The sequence below is a fragment of the Rhinatrema bivittatum genome, chromosome 3, assembly GCF_901001135.1.
Source record: "Rhinatrema bivittatum chromosome 3, aRhiBiv1.1, whole genome shotgun sequence".
Classification (NCBI taxonomy): Eukaryota; Metazoa; Chordata; class Amphibia; order Gymnophiona; family Rhinatrematidae; genus Rhinatrema; species Rhinatrema bivittatum.
The window spans coordinates 460341171-460364496 of NC_042617.1; the positions used below are offsets into that span (position 1 = coordinate 460341171).

The window sequence follows — 23326 nt, forward strand, 5'->3', positions numbered from 1 at the left end:
ACCAGTTTGCAATCCAGGCCACCACCTCGGCACTCACTCCTAAGCTTCTCATTTTATTCACCAGTCTCCTGTGCGGGACAGTGTCAAAAGCTTTGCTGAAATCCAAGTAGATGACATCGAGTGCTCTTCCTCGATTCAATTCCTTGGTTACCCAGTCAAAAAAGTCAATCAGATTTGTCTGACAGGATCTTCCAATGGTGAATCCATGCTGCCTCTGGTCCAGCAATTCTCCCGACTGTAGATAGTTCACTATTCTCTCTTTCAACAGTGACTCCATTACTTTTCCCAGCACCGAAGTGAGGCTAACAGGTCTGTAGTTACCAGCCTCTTCTCTGTTCCCACTCTTGTGAAGCGGGACCACCACCGCTCTCCTCCAATCATTCGGCACCACTCCCGTTTCTAGGGATCTATTGAATAGGTCACACAGCGGACCCGCCAGCACATCTCTGAGCTCCCTCAGTATTCTGGGATGAACTTCATCAGGCCCCATGGCTTTGTCCACTTTCAGTTTCACCAGCTCTTCCCATACATTTTCTACTGTAAATGGAGTTACATCTACTCCATTCCCCTCCAGTTTCTTGTTAACTAGTGTCGGTCCTTCTCCAGGATCCTCTTTAGAGAACACAGAACTGAAGTATTCATTTAATATTTCTGCCATTTCTTCGTCTCTCTCCACACACTGATCCTTTCCACCTTTCAATTTCACTATACCACTTTGAACTTTTCTCTTTTCACTGATGTATCTGAAAAATGTTTTGTTACCACTCTTTACCTCTTTGGCAATCCTCTCTTCCGCTTGACTTTTTGCCATCTTGATTAATTTCTTCGTCTCCCTCAGTTCTACCAGATATTCTTCTTTGTGTTCCTGCTTTTGGGATCTTTTATATTTCTTGAACGCTGTTCTTTTAGCCTTTATTTTGTCAGCCACCTCCTTTGAGAACCAGATAGGTTTCATTTTTCTTTTGCTTTTCTTTACTTTTCTAACATATAGATTAGTTGCCTTGGTGATTGCTCCTTTTAGATTGGTCCACTGTTGATCCACATCTCTCTCGTTTTCCCAGCCTTTTAGTTCTTCCTCCAGGTACTTCCCCATTTCATCAAAGTCTGTGTTTTTGAACATCAAAACTTGGGTTTTTGTGCTTATTTTCCGTGTCCTTTTTGTGATATTAAACCATACTGTTTGATGGTCACTGGTGCTGAGGTGGGCACCCACCTGGACGTCTGAGACATTATCTCCATTAGTGAGCACTAAATCGAGTATAGCTCCTTCTCTCGTGGGTTCCATTACCATTTGTTTGAACAAAGCTAATTGCAGGGCATCTACTATTTCTCTACTATTATTAGATTCTGCAGATGGGATTCTCCAGTTTACATCTGGCATATTAAAGTCTCCAACGATCACCACTTCTCCTTTCTTTGCTATCCTGTGGATGTCTTCAATCAGATCTCTGTCCAGCTCTTCCTTTTGGTTTGGAGGCCTGTAAACCACTCCAATAAAAATGGATGCCCCATCTTTTTTTAAGTCGGCCCATAGTGCTTCTTCTTTGCCCCATCTTCCTTGCAGCTCAGATGCTTGGATATTGTTTCTGACATATAGAGCCACTCCTCCCCCTTTCCTATCCTCTCTGTCCTTCCTTAACAAGTTATAGCCTGGTATTGCCGTATCCCAGTCATGATATTCCGTAAACCATGTTTCCGTGACAGCAACAACGTCCAAGTCCGCCTCCACCATTAGGGCTTGCAGCTCTGGGATTTTATTACCCAAACTACGAGCATTTGTGCTCATAGCTTTCCAGCTTTCTTTGCTCAGGTTACTGCTGTTCCTGGACTCCTTTTGTGACCTATTTAGTTGAGTTTTGTTATCCACTTTTCTCTTTGCATTTGTGCAAGGGAAGATATTAATGCCTCTGATGACAGAGTCATCCATCACTGTGAGCTTTTTCCTTTGGTTTCTGATTTGGAATTTCTGTATGCATTGGGTTTTTTCTCTCTTTTCCGATAACATTTCAATCTTTTTCTCAAGGACTTCTTCAGAATTTAATACAGAGAAGGCATTTTGTACTTGTTGCACTTGATACAGTGTGTGTCTACGGAACACAGGTCTTATTCTTCCAGAGCCCACTGTAATACTTTTTAAGTTCCTTAATGGCCTGTGTGAGTGGTGGGATAGAGTTGTGGGTTGCACAGCTTTCAATAATGGGTGTCTGTGGGTTACAGGTCTTATCCTACCTGAGCCCACGGTAAATCTCTTTTTTCTTGAGTTTTGGTTATTCAGTGGTAAGTGGAAATTATTTCCTGAATAATGTACCGTGGCTGAGACTCTCTTTATTGAAGCTAATTCAGCTTTAAAGTCATCCAGCTCCTTTTCCAAGGTAGAGAGTTTTGAACAAAAGGGGCAAGCCTTAAGTTTCCATATGATTACCCTCAATATAAAGGCTCCACAGCAGTTGCATTGAATAGTACTCATTTAGGTAAGTTATTTGATTGGTGCACCTAAGGAATAATCAATTTACTAATTTATCTGGTTGCCTATTATGAAGTTAGGATGACTACATTAGAAATACAAACCTAGGGGTGGGTGGGCAGAGGGGGTAGGGTGGGAGGGAGTTAAACAGTTTATACCTAGGTCAAGCTGGGTAGGGCAAGACACTTTCTTGTCCTTTAGCTAGTAAAAGATCCCACAGCACGTATATCCCAATTTGGAACAGATTATATGACAGCTATACAATTAGAGGGATACTGGGAATTTTTTTCTTTTTTTTTGTGGCTTTTTTGAATCTTACAACAATCTAATATCAAGAAACCAAACAGATTAGTATACAATATAATCAAGAAACCAAACTGATTAGTATACAACACTGGAATAGAAAGGGATTTGAAATCACAGAGCAGTTTTCTATACAGAATCAAACCAATATCAAGGAACCACAGATTATAATACTAGAATAAAAAGGGATTATGAAACACAGAGCAGTATTTCCAAAAACTAGTATCTTATCTGCACTGGAACAGTTGGCTCCTCTCCTGGGCTGTGCACAGTCTGTATTGTTTCTGCTGGCTCACAAGTTAGCTACCTCTAGCCACTGAGTGAGCCACACCCAAACTGGCTATACCTGGACTCTTCTGGATCTGGTCCTCTAGCTAGTAAATGTAAAGATCCTGGAACTGGTCCTCTAGCTAGTAAATGTATAGGATCCCACAGCACTTATAATCCCAAAATGAAACAGTTTATACCTAGGTCAAGCTGGGTAGGGCAAGACACTTTCTTGTCCTTTAGCTAGTAAAAGATCCCACAGCACTTATATCCCAATTTGGAACAGAATTCAAAATAAATAAATAAATAAATGTGCGTTTTCTTGGTGATGGATTGAGCATTGAATAAAGACAGTGAGAACAGTGCGAGGCAGAGCATTTGTGTGACTGGTGACATCATGATTGGAATGAGCCTCTGATGGCGGCTAGGAGAGCGAGTAATAGACTTAGGAGGTCTCGCCAGGTGGTTGTGGATTACAGGTATGGTGAAGGAGAGCATCCTGGATAAGGAGAGCGTTGAAAATCAGGCAGGGGGAGCAAGCGAGAGGAGGGTGTCATGGGCGACTGCTAGTTGGGGCTGAAGAGGGCGACGTTGATCTGAGTTGTGTCTGAGAGATAGGTTTCCACTAGGCCTGGCAAGGAGCTTAGATCCGGGGGAGAGTTGGGTGCTGACTGAATGCTGGGACTGTGTAACTGCCGGATGAGAGCTCAAATGGGTTGAAAGCTGGAGGGGGGGTGTAGAGATGGAGGCAGAGAGAGATATTTATTTATTTATTTAGCATTTTTTTTATATACCGAGCTATAGCATAGTTGCCTTCACTCCGGTTTACATACAGAACAACTTGTTACATTGAAAGATTTTTAAACTTTAAATTTAACAATAATGGGAAATGGCACCAAGAAGAAGAGGTATGAACAAAAAACATAGTGTAAACAGGGTAGATACACTGAATAGATAGGCAGAGATAACTGGGTTCTTCAAAAAAGGATATAAACTAGGTTGCTTACTTGATTTTTGAGATGATTTAATTGTGGAGAAAGAAGAGAGTTTGCTGAGGTCTGAATCGAGTGCCAATAAGATAGGTTGTGCAGAGTAGAGATCGTCGCAGTAGTTTGCTGCAAGGAGAGGCTGTGGCTTCTCTCAGGGCTGCACGAAGGGGCGGACAAAGGGGCCTGCCCCTTTGTTGCACTCCTTCGGCGCGCAGCGCCGGTGTAGCTCTGAAACTTAAACCCCCTCGAGCTGCGTGTGATTGATGAGCTGTGCAACCGCTGTAATTGGCGTTCTCTGGAGGTGTGGACACTCGATGGGCGGCGCAGGTAAGCGGAACTCGCGGTCGGCGTTGGAACCGTCGTGGACAAGGGAGAATTTCAAGAGCCTGATCTCTATTAGATCTGGATAGATCTGGATAGATCTGGATAGATCTCTGTTAGTAACTGCTAAAGCAATACACGAGCGTTTTCAGGGTTTCTATGGAGCTCTATACGCAAAAGACGGCATAATATGCGAAGAGAAAATAGAGAAATTCCTTAAATCAGGTCCACCTCCCACAGATTTCAGAGGATGAATGACAAATTCTTGAATGAGAAATTTTGTTGTGCGAGGACATCCAGGTAATCAAAGACCTCAAGGAAAATAAAGCCCCGGGACTAGACAGGTTTTCTGCCCACTTTTATAAAAAGTTTTCCCCAGAGGTCTCCACACCACTCAAGAAGATGTTCAATTCCTTACGAAATGGTAGATCCCTTTACCATGGATCAATTGTTGCTGGGACCACCATACTAGCCAAACCAGGTAGAGATCCCACGGAATGCGGTTCATATCGCACCATATCCCTCATTAATATTGATCTGAAAATGTTAGCGAAAATTCTGGCCAATCGTTTAAATATGGTATTAGCAAAATTAATTCACTCTGACCAAACCAGTTTCATCCCAGGGAGAATGGAGACAGACAACATCCGCAAAATTATAGATCTCATCTTGTGGGCTAAGAAATCGCACATTCCAACAGTTTTATTATCAATCGACACTGAAAAAAGCGTTCTATATGGTGCACTGGTCAGTATCTGTTCCAAATGATGGGGAAAATGAACTTTGCACCATTCTTCTTGAGATGGTTAAATGCCTTGAATGAAGATCCACAGACTTGTGTTAAGGTAAATGAAACGTATTCAGAAACCTTTCTGATTGAGAGAGGCACCACACAGGGATGCCTCCTGTCCCCACTCCTATTCACCCTGTTTTTGGAACCACTAGCCATTAAAATTCGATCTACAGCAAATATTACTGGAATAGAAGTGGGAGGAATTGATTATATGATGTCATTATTCGCAGATGACGTTCTGTTTACTTTGTCTTAACTATCCAATTCATTGGCACATGTAGTATCCATACTAGCAGAATTTAGTTCCATATCTGGTTTTAAGTTAAATTTAGAAAAATCAGAGATCTTGAATATATCCATACCGGCAGATCAGGCTCAAATTATAAGATCCAAGTTTCCTTTTAAATGGGCTCCTCATCAAATTAAGTATTTAGGGATATTAATGAGCAATAAGATAGAGGACTTTTTTTGCCTAAATTACACGCCTCTTGCCTCAAAAATATTTGCAGGCACCAGCTGTCCTGGCTGGGACGAATTGCATCCATTAAAATGTCAGTGATACCAAAGTTTCTTTATTTATTTCACACTCTTCCTATCCATATATCCACATCAATTCTTAAATGTTGGCAGAAAAAATTATTTGCCTTCATCCGGAAATAAAAACCACCAAGAGTGGCTAGATCAACCTTATATAGGAACAAAATATGTGGAGGGCTGAGTGTCCCTCATTTGGGTCGATATTATGCTGCTGCCCAAATTAGAGCTATTGTGGACTGGAATAAAAAGATCGAACAGAAAAGATGGACGGATATAGAACAGGCAATGATGGGTTCGATGCCGCTGTAGGCTGCTACATGGCAGCCACGGGACACGTGGTTAGCGGGTGGCATTGAACCACCTTCTTTCTCCACAACAATGCAAGCTTAGAAACAATGGAAACCAAAGTTGGTCAGCACAAGAAAGAATTTTTCAAGTTCCTCATTATTACATAAGTCATTTCCTCCAGGATGGGATTCACCAAGCTTCGCACGATGAAGGCAGAGTAATATTCAAACCATTGGAAAGGTATGTGAGATGGGGGGGCATTATTCCTTTCCAGACTCTTAAAGAACGACACCATTTTACAGATAGAGATGTATTCCCATATACACAAACTAGTCACTTCCTACGAACTAGTATCATTGCAAAGGATCTATCCCAAGGGGTGACACAAATAGAAAATTGGTGTGCACAGGTGGACAAGGTACAAAGGGTTATCTCCAAAATATATGACTTTTTCAACACTGACAATAACACCACCCCATCTTTTGTAGTGGCCTGGGAGAAAGACTTAGGGAAAGCATTAGTTAAGGATACCTGGGACCTTATTTTTATCAATACTAAACGCAGCTCAATCTCAGCCTCCCTGACAGAAAACAGTTATAAGGTTTTACTGAGGTGGTATTGCACTCCATTTAAATTATGGAAAGCAAAAATAAGGAACTCTGCTGACTGTTGGCGTTGCTGCGGCAAAAAGGGGACATTCTTCCCTATGTGGTTGGGGTGCCCAAAGATACAGCAATTCTGGGAGATGGTCTCCAAAATATTGCAACAAATATTCCAGCAAGCCATCTTGTTATTACCAGAACAGGTGTTGCTCAGTGTCCCATTAACTAGCTCCAGATCTGAATGGCTGTTGATGCATCAAATACTAATTGCTTCTCAAGACACTGGAAGAGCCCAGTCGTTGATGATTATAAGATTGACTTTCTACACATATCCCTGTATTCTTACTTATAATTGTATCTAAAACCATTAATACATGTTGTTGTTTCTTGAATTGTGATATATAAACAATGGTTAATAAAATATAAATTTTAAAAAACAACAACTTGACAGCTCATTTCTGTGTCACAAATGCCCTTTACTTTCCCACCAAGAAAACATGATCTACAGTATCAAAAGTAGAGGAGAGATCAAGGAGCACCAACAATGAAACACCCCTTGTCTAAAAGGTAAAGGATGATGTTGAAGGAAGCTACAGTGGTCTCAATGCTAAAACTTCCTCTAAAGCCAGATTGATAGTCCTCAAGGCCAGCTGAGCTCTCTAGGAAAAATGCTCTCTGGGTAGTCACAATTTTTTCAATTATTTTGTTAAAAAAGGAAGATTAGAAATTGACCTTAATAGTCAGCAACTTCAGGTGAAGAGACTTTTTTTTTTAATGATCAGACAATATCTTATTGAAATTAATCATAACAAAAATATTTTAAAATTTATGATAGTTGCCAACATTATGTGATTTAATGACAAATAAAAAAAAGCATATGAACTGAAATATTTACATGGCAAAGCAGAGGCAATACCAATATACATATACTAAACACATAATTAATATTTTTGCTGAAACTGAAAATAATTTACCTTGATTCAAATCACATTTAAGCACTCTCATACATATTAATTTCAGATACTGTGAAAGATGAAGGGTTTGCAGGACTCAGAAGCACAGTCCTACTGTACAGACTTTACATATCATTTTATTTAAAGATTTTCATACTCTGCCCAGCATTCCATATTCTCACTTGGAAAATTAGGATTGTTTCCAAGTCCTTTTAACATTTTAAGTATTGAATCTAATGTTCTTCCTGTCCTATTTTTCTTAGTTATTGCATGATATATCACAGGATCTTGCTGTATTTCCATCAAATTCAATAGTGCTATCATTAAGGATATGCCATGCATCACATTATGTCTAGCAAAATCATGTCACCAGTGTGTTCTGCCATTTCCAGAAACTCATAGGCTCTTTCAGATTCTGTTTAACTACAATGCCACATTCTTGAGAAACAGGGAGACCATCAGACAGGGGAGTGGTGATTAATCAAACAAAGGAAAATGTCACATAGCTCACAAGACCTTATAACTCCTTATTTTATCTAGAAAGTGATCAGTAGTTCAGACTATCCTGCCACCAAAATATCTCATTATACTGCTGAAATGAGAGCAATTATTAGATAAATTAAAAAAAAAGTGATCTGTGAGATTCTTAACACATGAGTAGCATATTGAAAGCTTGATCACCATTGCTCTATTCATCTTTCAAAAACTACACATAGCTTTATTAAATGTAGGCTCATAAGGTCAAGGACCACAACAAAATATATTAAGTAAAATTCAGTTTGTTGCAATAATAATGCAGATACTAGGGTTTACTAATGCATATTATTGAAATATTAAACACTCTAAAGAAAACCATAAATAACTGAATATATATCCTATACACTAGTCTACTCTGACACAGAAAAAGGTTTTAGAAACTAAAAAGCGCAAATAAAAATAATTATCCCCCATTCTCTAAACTATTTTGATCATTTTTTATGCCTTATATTATCAAAGAAATTGCAATTGAAAGGCCAATGAAATGACAAAAGGGAGAGGGCCATCTCAGTTTTCAAGAGTTTCAGATTCCCATAATTGCAGGTGAAGTCAAGGCAGACTGAAGAAGAATGCACAGATGAATGTCAGAGAAAGAAATAAGAAGCACTGGAAACACTAATTGTTTTGATGCAGTAATTGCAATAGGAAAACTTGGAGCATAGGAAATGAATGACTACAGGTGCACCAAATGAAACATAAAAGACTGCTGAGAAATAAAAATGGCTCTATATGTCATGAAAAAATATCACTGTTGTACCAAAGGGATCAAATTACTACCGTCATGAAGCACTTTCAACAAAATGATGCTGAACTGCATAAGAAAAGTAAAACAAGACTACACTCACCAGATCAGAAATAAAGCAAAAAGAATGCAAGTGAATATTGTACAAACCCACATCCCATCCTCCTAGAAGGAATCACTGTAATAAAAGTATGAGACACCTTTCCCTTTTAATTACTTACTTGCAGGAAGATATGCTATAGCCCATTAATTTCAAAATCTTTTGACAAAGTTAAAAAGAACTGAAAAAATAACTATTCAAGAGCTTAGCTGTTTATTCATCTTTGTAAAAATATAGGTATTTTAAATAGAATTTTAACTAGCTACTTTTATGTTTTTCTTTAAATAATGTGAAATTATCAACTCTTATCCTGAACCTTTACAGAAAAATCATACTAGAAAAGAAGGGACGTTATCTCGGTCTTAGAATTAAGGTACAGATAAGATCTCTAAATATGACAAGGAAAGAGTTGTATTAACCAAAAAAAAAAAATCATGATACCACCAAGGAAACACTGCAATAATGATTATTGCTGCTACATACATTTAAAAAGAAAGTCTAAAATAGAAGCAAGATCATGAGATGAATACATGTGTAGGAAAAAGATTCCTAAAAATTCCCACTACCTTAAATACTGTAAAAAATGAAATTACTTACCTGTTATGTCTGCTCTTGGACAGTAGTGCTTAATAGATTCACACTAATGGATCACATGACTATTGCATCCAACACTACCATAGCTAGAGAATTTGGCACCCTAAAACAGCATGAAGCACCCCACCCTCCACCACTTCACCAAATGGAAAGCAATAACAGTTCTACCATCACCTACTCCATTTAACTGCTCAGTCTTTATCCCACTCAAAAATGTGTCCACTGCACCATCCGCAGTTAACTAGCTTTTCCTAGCAGGTGGATAGATGGATTCAGAATCAGTAGGTTATGCACCTCTACCAGAAGACGGAGACTGAGCAAACTGATGTCACAGTATATATAGTCCCGCAGTGACATCAGCGGGTCACTATTCTCCGTCTCCAGCAACTGGTAGATGTGCATCTCCCTACTGGAGATTACTTCACATTTGAAAAAAAACAAAGAAAAAAGGAGAACTGATTGCTCCGCTCTCCTGCCGCAATACCAAATGGTCCCTCCTCCAGTTGAGAATTCCTGAGGTGATTTCCATAGTCCCTCAGATGTGTGCCTTGGTCCGGTAGCTGGTTTTTTAGCCAGCGTGGACTTAGCTGATTGTACAGCTTAAAGGCAGCGGCTGCAGGAAGCCAAGCGTGGCAGTGACGGCAGATGCTGTCTTCCCCGCGCAGCAGGAAACCCTCTGTATTCAGCCAGGAAGGGCTGAGCTCAGGTAAGTTTTAATTAAAAAAAAAACCAAACAAACAAACCTTATAGAAATAGTGAAGGAGGGTAATTTAGGGATTCCCCTTCCCTGGTCTCTGAGCTCAGCACGCTGTCCCTATGATCGTCCCAGGAAGGTCCAGTGACGGGGACAGACTGGCAGGTTGAGCAATCTCTTTTGGCTAGGCCCCACTCCAAGGCTTTTCCATTGTGTGCCATGTGGTAGGCTGCGAAAGTGTTTTTGCACACTTTTGCCTATGCATTCGGCTGCCCTCTATAGGAAATCAGTTCAGCAGTGCATCTCGCTATGCGTCCAAGTTTTGAACATTTAGTTGAGAGTCGGCTTGGACATGTACTTATCCTGTGCATACAAACTGGGCATATGTCTGTGTGCGCTTAAGTTGAGACACCTAGCCTTGCGGCACCTAGTCCTTGGAGCTTTTGGACACCTATATAATGGTGATTATGGGTAAGGATGTGTCAGGAGACATGCCCGATACTGGAACTCCCTTGACTGGTTCCTCAGCAGAGGATAGCAGCTCAGTGGGCACCGCACAAGTGCCTTTTGGTTTGAGCATGAATCCTTCTGCCTTTTCTGGGGTAGATTTTTTCTTTGGCTCAGACATGGAATCTGCTCCAGGAACTCCCAGCATTTTTAATGTCTGGGAAATCAGGGCTGGCAATTCATCTTTATGAAAGAACCACAACATAGTTATGTACGGTTCTAATCCCAGAGGAATCTCCCCATCCTCTAGAGAGTCAGGATCTGCCTCATCAGTGTCTTCCAGATTCCTGTTGGGAACACCTGAGGCTCGAGGAGTACTTCAGCGCTTAAACATAGTACCAGAAGAGGGAGAGGCCACTGCCTGAGGAACTGACCTGACAGAATTGGACGGGACTGAGGACCGTGCCTGAGGAAAGGATTGCAGGTTATATCAAATCATACTTGAGTACTGAAAACCATTTTTTGCAGTATTAAAGTGTGATTGGATATAACATAAATAGCGCACATGAGTGTCAGTCTGGAGTGTTCAATGATTGGACTATCAGACATTGATTTCAGCCCTCATGAAAGCAGATGCTAGTAAATTATTTTTTTGTGTAGTACGTGAGCATTTCATTTTAGCATGCACTATGACTGAACAATTTGAAATCTCAATCTGTTAATTTGTGAGCCAATCTGATGGTATATAAGGATTTACTGCTCTGGGTCAACATATGATAACAAATTTATGAGTCAGATGTAATGTCACTTAAATTCAAGAGTGCAAATGGAACATGATTGATGAGCATAAAGAATCACATTTACAAGAAGCTATTTTATAATTGCTGCACTGTGTATTTATATTTGTTTTTGTTTCAGGAGTTTTCCCAGATGCAGCCAAGTATGGCGAAATGTGAGTCACGTCGGGCTCTTTTCTGAATTCAGTACCTTATTACTCCTTTAGAGAAAGGATTATAAGGTAGTTTTTATTTAAAAGCACAAATTTTTCATTATTTTTTGTTTCACCTCAGAAGAATTTTTCAAAAAATAAAATAGGGGATTAATTAGACTTGTAATAATACCAGAAGCACCATTATGTAAATTATATCACAAAGTGCTGATGAACTCTTCTCCACATTAAAAACAAATGTTGATATTGTACTGTAAATGTGAACCTCTCAGAATCTGGGTGTTTGTAATATTTAATTAAACAAAGTAAACAAAAATAAGAGGATGAAAGATAATATTATATGTAACATAAAAATGGAAATTATTAATAATATCTAAGTAATCATCTGATCTATATATCATCTATTTTACCCAATTTCCTTTCCAATTTTGCACTGGATATTGTTAACTTCTACTTTAATGAGATTATAACTCCAAAATTATAAAACAATAACATACAGTCTAGTACATAAAGTTCAGAGAATACATTCTCACCAAGCTTCAGGCAGTAAGATGGGATATTCATGTGGAGAAGTGGTCTCTGGAAAGTTGGAGAGAATTGCCAGGCGATGTGGAAGCAGCTCTGACCCATGGTAAGTAAACAGAATTTCCAGTGCTTGCACATTACTCTCCTGTAAATATCAGTCTGCTTTAGTGAACTTTGTATTCAATCCAAGCAATAATTATAAAAGAATGAAACACCTTATAACTAAGATTAAAAGAGCAAATTAAGCATTTAGCACACGTTATAACAGTGCTCTGGTCATATACATTATATATAAAGCCTTTCCGGACCCTGACTGATGCTCTTCCACCAAATACAGCAAGACTGATTATCACCCATTAAACTGATACAGACTTACCAACCACTGCACGTTCTACTTCTTGTTAAACTTCTATCATCCTCTTCTTCTACTCCCAGTTAGAACCATCCTTGTTTTATTGTAACTGCTTTTTCTGCGCACTTGTTATAATTTGTTATAATTTGTAAATGTATACTCTCATGTTATAGTTATGTACATTTATAATTTATTGATCACCCCTTGTTTTATGTAAACCGACATGATACGAACTTCCGTGAATGCCGGTATAGAAAAAAACTCAAATAAATAAATAAATAAATATATTTGGGTATGGATATTTATTTATTTATTTAAATGTTTTATGTACCGTCATTCCATGTGAGAATCACTAACTCATATAATGGTTCAATAGATAAAGCATATAAAATATAATATCATATATTTTTTTGAAGGCAGCAGTTCACCAGTCACACACAAGTCACATTACTACTATGGCCATATGACCTGTATGCAACTCTGTGACCTTCTAATCTTCAGAGAAATATATACATATACACATACATATATACATACATATATATACACATATATCTGTATGAAAGAAAACAAGAATGCCCTTAACAAAACCTTAATTATACCTAGATTATTTATTCACATTGTTTTATATGGAAATGCTTACATATGCCCATATACCAACAGAAACAGAAAATACATTATTAATTTCATGTAACAATCATTAAAACACCTCCACTATCAACCCACCCACAACAAGCATCCTAAAGTTATTGAACACTCAAGCTATTCATACCTAAAGCACATCAATCATTTTGCAATAAAAAAAAAATAATTAAAACCACAGCACTGTATTCCATAAAACTCATAGAATATTGCCTAAAAAGCCTTCTTGAAGACACCCAACAAGGCCTTTGTGTCATCTAATTAAAGGCTTCATCAGGGGAGTATCACATATATAATGTAGAATCTTGACCTTTCAATGACAATTAAAGATATTTTGTCTTCTGCTATACATTATGCCATTAAATACATAACAGGTGCTAAAAACCTAAAGTCATACTTTTTTTTTTTTTTTTTTACTTAAACATCAGTTAAGTTGAGTCCCTTAAATTTTATCCCTTTTACTTCCCTTGGAGACGTTGGCTCATTCTTGTTTTTCAGGGTAGTCGAAACTGGCTTCACTTACCTTTAATGGAATGTCTATAAAACCATCATTGTGGTTAATACTGCCAAAACCGAAATGTTATAATCCATCCAATGCAACAGCTGCAAGTGGTCAAAGTGACTAGTGGTTGCAGCGTGTGTTGCCGCATTTTAGCAACACATAAGCAGACCGCTGACAGGAAACATCCATGCCCCTTAGAGCAGCAAGATATAATCCTTCAAACGCAATGACAACAAATGGTTTAAGTGGCTAGTGATTAAAATGTGTTTTGCCACTTACACCACATACAGGTCGAATGCTGACGGGAAACCCCTGTGTCCCTTACAGCATTAGTTTCTTGCTCCTGTAAGGGACGTGGTGGTTTCCCATGAACTTTCTGGCTGTGTGGTGTTACAAAGTGGCATGTCGACATGAAGGGAATTGCAGTAAGCAGCCCTCTTTGTATTTTGTTTTTTTGTTGTTTTTTGTTTCTTAAATAAGGATTAAATATTCCAGTGGAGACTTGACGCCCCTGAGGAAGATTCAAAACACACTGTGTTGCACTTACAGTGCGCATACATCTGTACTATGCTTTGGCGTTTTGTAGGCATAAAAGTTTGAATATTTTATTCCATGATATTAAGATAAGTAGACATCTTATTTTTAATTGCAGTTGTATTTGTTTCATATGGATATTCTTTAAGAAAATAGCATAAAAAAGAACAAAAAATAATATTTAAAAAGATCTATGATTATGAAGAGGTACGATTTGTTTACACAACAGATCATGGAACATTTCATAGCTCCTTATTATGAACTCTTAGGTTAGGTACAGCTCTATTTTTGATCAACTTTTGTTTTCTTTTTTATCAAAGACTGTGAAATAGCAATGCTGAAAAATTAACAATTACAAGTAAATAAATTGTTCCCCTCACAAAGAACACTGTTTGGAACACATTCTGAATACACCAGAAGGCACATAGGTTGCATCGATGGCACTCAATGCTTTTTCAGCACTGGGTGTACCACAGACTCTGTAGAACGTTACTACCTCTTACCTACGCCCCATTTTTTCTTGCTCGACAAGATACATCCAGCCTGTTCCGCTGAAAGGGGAGACGTTTCTGATGAGCTCCTACTGAAGTCTACATCCAGCATGCATGAAAAAGCCCCAGTCTGGGAGGAACCTGGACTGCAGCTTCTTAGAATCATATGTAGCAATTCCATTTTCCAGGTCCTGTTTTTCTGTGACTGCGGAGACATGTGTCCACAGTGATTACAGTTTCCCAGGATGTAGTTAGCTCCACAGCTGTGGTAACAGAGATCAAGTAGGTCCTTAATGGACATCTTTCTACATCATATAGTCTTTGAAACCACTTACTGTGGGTTTCCTTGATCCAGATATTCAGTGAGGAAAATCTAGTTTTGTTTTTTGTTTTGGTTTTTTTTTTGGGGGGGGGGAGTGTTTAATAGCAACGTGTGCTGCTTGGAAGGCTACCAAGGCAGCAAACAAAGTGAATAATTGAAAAAAGTATTGAAGATATTATAACAGAAAAACATTTTCAGAGATAGGGTACACATCCATGCTAAACCTCCAACATAAAAGGGCTATGAGGCAATGCCCACATGGCAATTCTCACACATGCTCAAAAGTTCTAAGAGCTTAGAGAAAAGGGTCAGTTCTTCACCATGGGATGAGGTTACCCATGGTAATGGCTAATTGAGCTGTAAGCAGGTTTCCATAAGAATATAAGAATATAAGAACATAATAAATTGCCATGCTGGGTCAGACCAAAGGTCCATCAAGCCCAGCATTATGTTTCCAACAGAGGTCAAACCAGGCCACAAGAACCTGGCAATTACCCAAACACTAAGAAGATCCCATGCCACTGATGCAATTAATAGCAGTGGCTATTCCCTAAATAAACTTGATTAATAGCAATTAATGGACTTCTCCTCCAAGAACTTATCCAAACCTTTTTTGAACCCAGCTACACTAACTGCACTAACCACATCCTCTGGCAACAAATTCCAGAGCTTTATTGTGTGTTGAGTGAAAAAGAATTTTCTCCGATTAGTCTTAAATGTGCTACTTGCTAACTTCATGGAATGCCCCTCTAGTCCTTCTATTATTTGAAAGTGTAACTAACCGATTCACATCTACTCGCTCAAGACCTCTCATGATCTTAAAGACCTCTATTATATCCCCCCTCAGCCGTCTCTTCTCCAAGCTGAACAGCCCTAACCTCTTCAGCCTTTCCTCATAGGGGAGCTGTTTCATCCCCTTTATCATTTTGGTTGCCCTTCTCTGTACCTTCTCCATTGTAACTATATCTTTTTTGAGATGTGGCGACCAGAATTGTACACAGAATTCAAAGTGCGGTCTCACCATGGAGCGATATAGAGGCATTATGACATTATCCGTTTTATTAACCATTCCCTTCCTAATAATTCTAATATTCTGTTTGCTTTTTTGACTGCTGCAACACACTTGAGCCGACGATTTTAAAGTATTATCCACTATGATGCCTAGATCTTTTTCCTGGGTGGTAGCACCTAATATGGAACCTAACATCATGTAACTACAGCAAGGATTATTTTTCCCTATATGCAATACCTTGCACTTGTCCACATTAAATTTCATCTGCCATTTGGATGCCCAATCTTCCAGTCTTGCAAGGTCCTCCTGTAATGTAGGGCTGCAGTAATCTGTCTGCTACAAGAGACCGCCAGCTGCCCTCCCACCTTACTTGCGACCTTAAATCAGGGAAAAGACGTGTATTCTCCTCAAAAATAGACTTATTTATCAGATTTGGAAGAACATAGCATCTCTAACTTCCTGGCCACTAAGTACCAGTTTTCCTAAAGTTCTGTATCATGGGTGGTAACAAAACATCAACAAAGAGTAAAAGCATGAAGACATCAAGTAAGACCTTACAGCATGTTTTGTAGAGAAATCTTAGGGGCGGATTTTAAAAGGCCCGCGCGCACCGGCATGCCTATTTTGCATAGGCCGCCGGTGCGCGTAAGTCCCGGGGCTTTCGAAAAGGGGCGGGAGGGGCGTGTCCGGGGGCATTCCCGAAACAACGCAGCGTTTTGGGGGCGTGCCGTGGATTTTGGGGGCGGGCCCGGGGGCGTGGTCGAGGCCTCCGGACCAGCCCCCAGGACCGAAGGACGGAGCGGGGCTGCCGACAAAGGTAGGGGGGGTTTAGATAGGGCCAGGGGGGGTGGGTTAGGTAGGGGAAGGGAGAGGAAGGTGGGGGGAGGGCGAAGGAAAGTTCCCTCTGAGGCCGCTCCGAAATCGGAGCGGCCTCGGAGGGAACAGGCAGTGCGCGCTGGGCTCGGCTCGTGCAGGTTGCAAAAATGTGCACCCCCTTGCGCGCGCCGACCCCGGATTTTATAAGATACGCGCGGCTACGCGTGTATCTTATAAAATCCAGCGTACTTTTGTTTGCGCCTGGTGCGCGAACAAAAGTACGCGATCGCGCAAGTATTTAAAATCTACCCCTTAGTGTTGTGGTCCGGAAGTGGATCCTTGGGCCGACCGGCGATGAGAGACGGTCGGGAGGCAGACACACGCAGCCGGAGTCATATCTTCACCTGGAAGCCCGTGACCCCCCCCAGAGGAGCTGTCAAGGCCCGGGCCGCTAGGACTTAGGTGGCTTCGCCCTGGAAGCCCGTGGTCCCCCCAGGAGGAGCCTGTAGGGACCTGGACCGCTGGGACTTAGGAGAGCGGCTAGAAGCAAGCGAAGACCAGGACCAGACCAGGAGTTGGAGACGATGAGACGGACCAGGATCAGGACAGGCAGCAGAAGTCGGAGACGATGAGACGGACCAAGGTCAGGAATACCGGATCAGGCAGGCAGGAGCAGTAACACTGGAACAGGCAGGCAGGATCTGCAACTCACTACTCAGGGAGCGACCGCGTTGCAAGGCAATGAGGGGACTCAGACGCCGAGTTAAATCCCCCTCGGCGTCTGACGTCAGTCTGGAGGCGGCGCCGGTCTTTCGCGCCAGAGGCCCTTTAAAAGGGCCTCCTCTGCGCACGCACGAGCCCTAGGGGCGGGGCCGAGATTCTCCGGCAGCGTCTCCCTCGTGGGAGCGCCGCGAACTAGGCCGCAGCTGGAGCAGCGCCATCGCGGGCCATGCCGCGCCCCGGGGCCGGAGCCAGGTAGGGGTCGGTCGCGAGGAGCGCAACCGGTACCACAACACTTTTAGTCTTTATTAGTCATGCAGAACTGCACGATCTTGAGTGAAAGAAGCAACTTATAAAGAGTGCATGTCCCTCGATAAGGTCACCATGTTTCGCCATGAAGGACAATAAATTGCCATTCAAACAGCTTTTAACAGCATTTCTGACATTTAATATATATGCCATAAACCTTAGCCTGCTTAATATGTTAATACTTAGGGCTAACTTACTCACCCTGGGTCCAGGCTTCAGGCAATTTCTCTGTTCACCTCTGAAGCAGGCTTTGTCTAGAGAGCTGGAAAATGTGGGCAGGGGAGAGGCTTGCTTCCTGTGTTTGGTACTGGCAGAGCGGGCAGGCTGTCCAGGAAGGAGACTAGCTTCTGGCTCTGGTGCTTGCCGGCTGTCTGGGCTTGTTCTCACCCTTCACTGTCTATAACTCCATGTTACTCTCCGCACCTGAGCTGGGGTCTCCTCTCTCCAATCATCTGTCGATAGCAGGGAGGGCTGGTCTGCTTCTGGCCCTCCTTTGCTTTCAGGGATACCTCGGCACAGGCTCTCGCTCTCCGGGTTTGTGCTCTCCCTCTTTTCTTCAGGGAGTCCCTCACTTTCAGCCTCTCTCCTCCTTTTGGTTTCAGGGCTGCTCTCCCCAGGGGGTCTGTTTCTTGCCTTCTCTCCCAGGGTTTGCGTTCAGGGTTTGTGCCTCTTCTCTTCTTCTTTGCCCCCTTCTTATACTTCCCAGCTGATGAATATGCATAACCTCAAGTTGGGTGGAGGGTCTTTTGCTGCATTGCAGGTCTTTTTCCCCTCCCCATTTCTTCGGGAAGGGTCCTGCCACGATGCAGATTCTTTCCCCCTCCCCCCCCCATTCCTTCATGGGGGGGAGAACTGCCACATCTATATGCCAAGCTGTGTGTCAGAGTGTTTTTCTCCGTCTCAGGCTGCCCCTACCTCTTCCAAGGGTGGAGTTTTTATTACCTCTGCACTCTGCTATGGCCAAACCACGACTCCTGCTTATGCTTTAGTCATATTGTCCTTCTATCTGGCTTTTTTATTTAAACATGTCCCTACAAACAGGCAAATCTGATAAGGTATCCTTCAGTATATCAAGACAAGGCCTCTTCATTTTCCACAAACACAAGGTTTTAAAGTTCTTCCTCCTTTCTTGCTGTGATAGTGCCTTTTGGGGCCTTTCAGAATCTGGCCTGTACATGGGTATTATAATTCATATTTGGTGTTTCATTAGTAAACATTAGATATCTCCCTCTACAGAGCCCTGCTTCTCAATGGAGAAAAAGATTAACATATCACAGGGACCGGGTGGCATTCTCCCCAGAGTTCTAAAAGAACTAAAACATAAAACTGCAAACTTGCCATTAGTAATCTGTAACCTATCATTTAAAACAGCTTCTATACCTGAGGACTGGAAGGTGGCCAAAGTGATACCAATTTTTAAAAAGGGCTCCAGAGATGATCCGTGAAACTATAAACTGGTGCGCTTAATGTCAGTGCCAGGCAAAATGGTAGAAGCCATTCCTAGAAATAAAATCATTAGTCATATATATATAGACATGCTTTACTGGGGAAGTCTCAACATGATTTTAGCACAGAGGAGCCTTGCCTTACCACTCTTTTAGATTTTTTTGAAGATATAAAACAAACCATTAGATAAAGATGATCTGATTGATAATAATGTATTTGCATTTTCAGAAGGTATTTGACAAATTCCCCCATGAAAGACTCCTCATAGGATAGGAAGCAGTGTCCTACTGTGGATTGGGAATTAGTTAAAAGACAGGAAACAGAGGGTAGGACTAAATGGTCAGTTTTCCCAATGGAGAAGGGTCAATAGTGAAGTATATAGGGATCAGTACTAGGACCAGTGGTGTTTAGCATTCATAAATGATCTGGAAAAGGGAACAAGTAAGGTGATCAAATTTGAAGATAAGAAAATTGTTTATTTAAAAACCATTTGTATTCCACCCTATACATATTTATTTCTAAGGTGGATAGACTATTTCACATTGACAATAAAACACTGACACATGGCACAAGAAAAAACAATTCAACAAAACACCTGGATAAATATCAGGTCACTCTCCATAATCTCAAATTCAAAGCATATAGCTTACAAAAAGAAGAAAATGGCTGCATAAATAAATATGTCTAAGTTTTCTCTAAAATAAAACATATCCAATTCTTCCCCTAATCCTAGCGGGAGAGAATTCCACCAGATCAGAGCTGCAACTGAAAAAAATCCTTTTACAAGTTCCCTGTAATTGGCTTTCTCTAAAAGATGGTACGGCCAACAATAATTTGTCAGCTGAGCGTAAAGCTCTTCCTGGAATGTATACATACAACCCTTCCAATTATGATATTATCTTTTTCCTTAATGATATATACACCAGAACAATTTAAACTGGATCCAAAAAGAAACAAATGCAACTTGTAAAATTATATGATTTTATGTCATATCTGGACAACCATTTAAACAGGAATACAACAGAGTTCTGAATCATTTGTAATATTGCAACCTTTGTTTCAGAAGACCAATATATAAAGCAATACAGTAATCCAGTAGGGGCAAAAAAGATAATTGCACTAAGCACTGAAAATCAGCAGCAGATAAAATTTACTTAAAACACCTTAAAAGCCTTAATTTATAATAACCTGACTTAACTGCTCTGATCTGGGGTTTCAAACTTCAAATTAGAATCCAAAATAAAACCCAGATCACGTACTTCATATTTGAATGAAAAAACATGTTTACCTATATAAAACTCAAATACATATATATAACTCACACCTCAGTCTTGCAGATTTAAAGCAAGCTTATTGTCCTCCATCCTTCTCTGAACCCCTTCTATGCAATTTGACAATGGAAACAGCTTCAATAATGCCTGGTTAATAAATAGGAGCAGTTATATGTCATCTGCATAAACTTTGTATTGCACATCACAGGACGCAATAATGTTCCCCAGTGGGCATAAGCAGACACTAAACAAAGAAGCACATAATACACAGCCTCATGGTACACCTGAACTCACCTCATAATTATGGCTTTTTCAACATTTGCTGCTAGCTGAGTAACTATAATTCAGATGTCATTGTTTTGCTCTCTATTTTGCTTTATCTATGCATGGGTTTTTTTTCATTGTAAACTGCTTAGAACTTGGGATTATGCAGCATATAAATATTTAAAATATATGTAAACAAGCCAACCCACTTGATGTTCAATTTGCTATGGCAAATTTAAACATATTCCCCTCTTTTCTAACAACACTACAACAACTGAGTGGCCTTCATCTTGTTCATTAAAAAAAAAAAAAACCACCACATTGACTAATAAGACCACAGTGGATTATGAGGAACTGCAGAAGAACCTTGTGAAACCAGGAGACTGGGTGTCTGAATGACAGATGAAATGTAATGTGGAAAAGTGCAAACTGATACCAACAGCAAAAAAATAATCACAATTATATGTACACAATGCTGGATTCCATATTAGGAGTTACCACCCAGGAAAAGGACCCTGGAGTTCTTGTGGAAAATACATTGAAATCATTAGCTTAGTGTGCAGCAGTGGTAAAAAATTCAAAAAGAATGTTAGGAATGATCCTGAAAGGAATGGAAAATAAAATGGAAAATATATTGCCTCTGTACCAATCCATGCTGCAATGCACCTAGAGTATTGCATGCAGTTCTGAGCACCACATCTGAAAAGAGAGAGCGGAACTAGGAAAGGTGCAGAAGAGGGCAACAAAAATGATCAAGGGAATGGAATGGCATGGCTCCCCTATGATGACAGCCAATGCAGGTTAGGGCTCTTCAGCTCGGAAAAGAGACAGCTGAGAGGGGACATGATAAACATAGAAATGACAGCAGAAAAGGACCAAATGGTCCATCCAGTCTGCCCAGCAAACTTATGGTAGTATCTGCTCTGCAGTGCAGGTTACCCCCCATACTTAGTTTCCCAGACCGTAAAAGTCAGGGTCCTTGTTGGTTGTAGTCTGAATCTAATTCCCCATTACCTCTTGCCATTGAAGCAGAGAGCAATGTTGGAGCTGCATCAAAAGTATCAGACTTATTGGTTAAGGGTAGCAACAGCCGCATCAGCAAGCTGCCCTCATGCTTATGTGTTTTTCCAGACCATAAAAGTCAGGGTCCTTACTGGTTGCTGTCTGAATCCAATTTTCCTTTTCCTCTTTTCTTCCTGCCACTGAAGCAGAGAGCATTGATGGAGTTGCATCAACAGTATGAAAGCTTATTGGTTAAGGGTAGTAACTGTGGCACAAGAAAATTACCCCCATGCACCCTTTTCTTCATTTCCATCCTCTAGCCTTTAGGGATCCACAGTATTTTTCCAATGCCATTTTGTCTTCTTTCACTGTTTTTGTCTCCACCACCTCCTCCGGAAAAGCATTCCAGGCATCCACCACCCTCTTAGTGAAGAAATATTTCCTGACGTTGGTTCTGGAGTTTCATTTTGTGACCCCCTAGTTTATTTATTTATTTGAAGAGTTTTATATACTGTTATTCGGTTGAGCCATCATAACGGTTTACAATACCTTGTTATTGGGCATTAGTAAGAACAGTGAATAGATTCTTAACATAATGTGTATAAGTATAGCGACATTATAACCATTGAACAGTCTTAGCAAAAGGATATCAAGTCCAGAAAGGGATAAAAGGGTAGAGGAGGAGGGGAAGTAGGTAAGGAGGAGAGGGATGAGATTAAGGGTAAGTAAATGGGGGTTCAGTTAACAGTATGATTAGATGGTTGAAAGTCAGTGAGGAACCTGCAGAATAATAATGTTTTTAAGTCCTTTTTGAATGTTTTTAGATCATGTTGAATTCGTAAGAACTTCGGTAGTGTGTTCCACATTATGGGTGAGGCAATTGAGAAGGCTCTTTCTCTTGTGGTTGTTAGATGTGCCTCCTTGACAGGGGGAATGTATAAGTATCCAGAGTTGTTGGATCGTAAGTTTCTTGCAGGCTTTTAAGGGATTATGTTTAGTGAGTTGAGACCTTGATTATCATTATTTAAGATTTTGTGGATAATAGTCATTGATTTGTATGCAATCCGTGCTTTGATGGGTAGCCAATGAAGTGCTGATAGAATTGGTGTGATGTGTTCGCTTCTTTTTGAACCAGTTATGACTCTGGCAGCTGAGTTCTGTAAAATTTGTAGTGGTTTGAGGGCTGAGAGAGGTAATCCAATTAGTAAGGAGTTACAGTAGTCAAATGTGGAGAAGATAAGGAGTTGGAGTACAGTTCTGAAATCGTGGGGGTTGAGGAATGGTTTTAGGTGTCTTACGGTAAGGAGTCTGTGGTAACCTTCTTTGGTTTTGTTTGTGATGTGGTTCTTATAGGAGAGCTCATTATCAGTGGTAGTTCCAAGGTTTCTGGTATAGTTTGAAGGGAGTATAGATATGGCGTGTATGCCAGGAATTGTCAGAGGTGTCAGAGATAGATTAGGTTTTTTGTCCATGAGTAGTATTTCGGTTTTGTCAAAGTTTTTTATGAGTTTGAGGGAGTTTAGTTGGTTTTTGATTGA

The 23326-nt window shown here is 40.5% G+C and overlaps 1 protein-coding gene across 1 annotated transcript in view; it reads right to left on the minus strand.

The window, feature by feature from the left end:
* Positions 1-23326, minus strand: part of NBAS (neuroblastoma amplified sequence) — a 1239997-nt gene that overhangs the window by 925559 nt on the left and 291112 nt on the right. The window contains exon 21 of the mRNA XM_029595926.1: positions 12114-12250. Coding sequence (XP_029451786.1) covers positions 12114-12250 — 137 coding nt within the window. The remainder of the gene's footprint in view (positions 1-12113; positions 12251-23326) is intronic.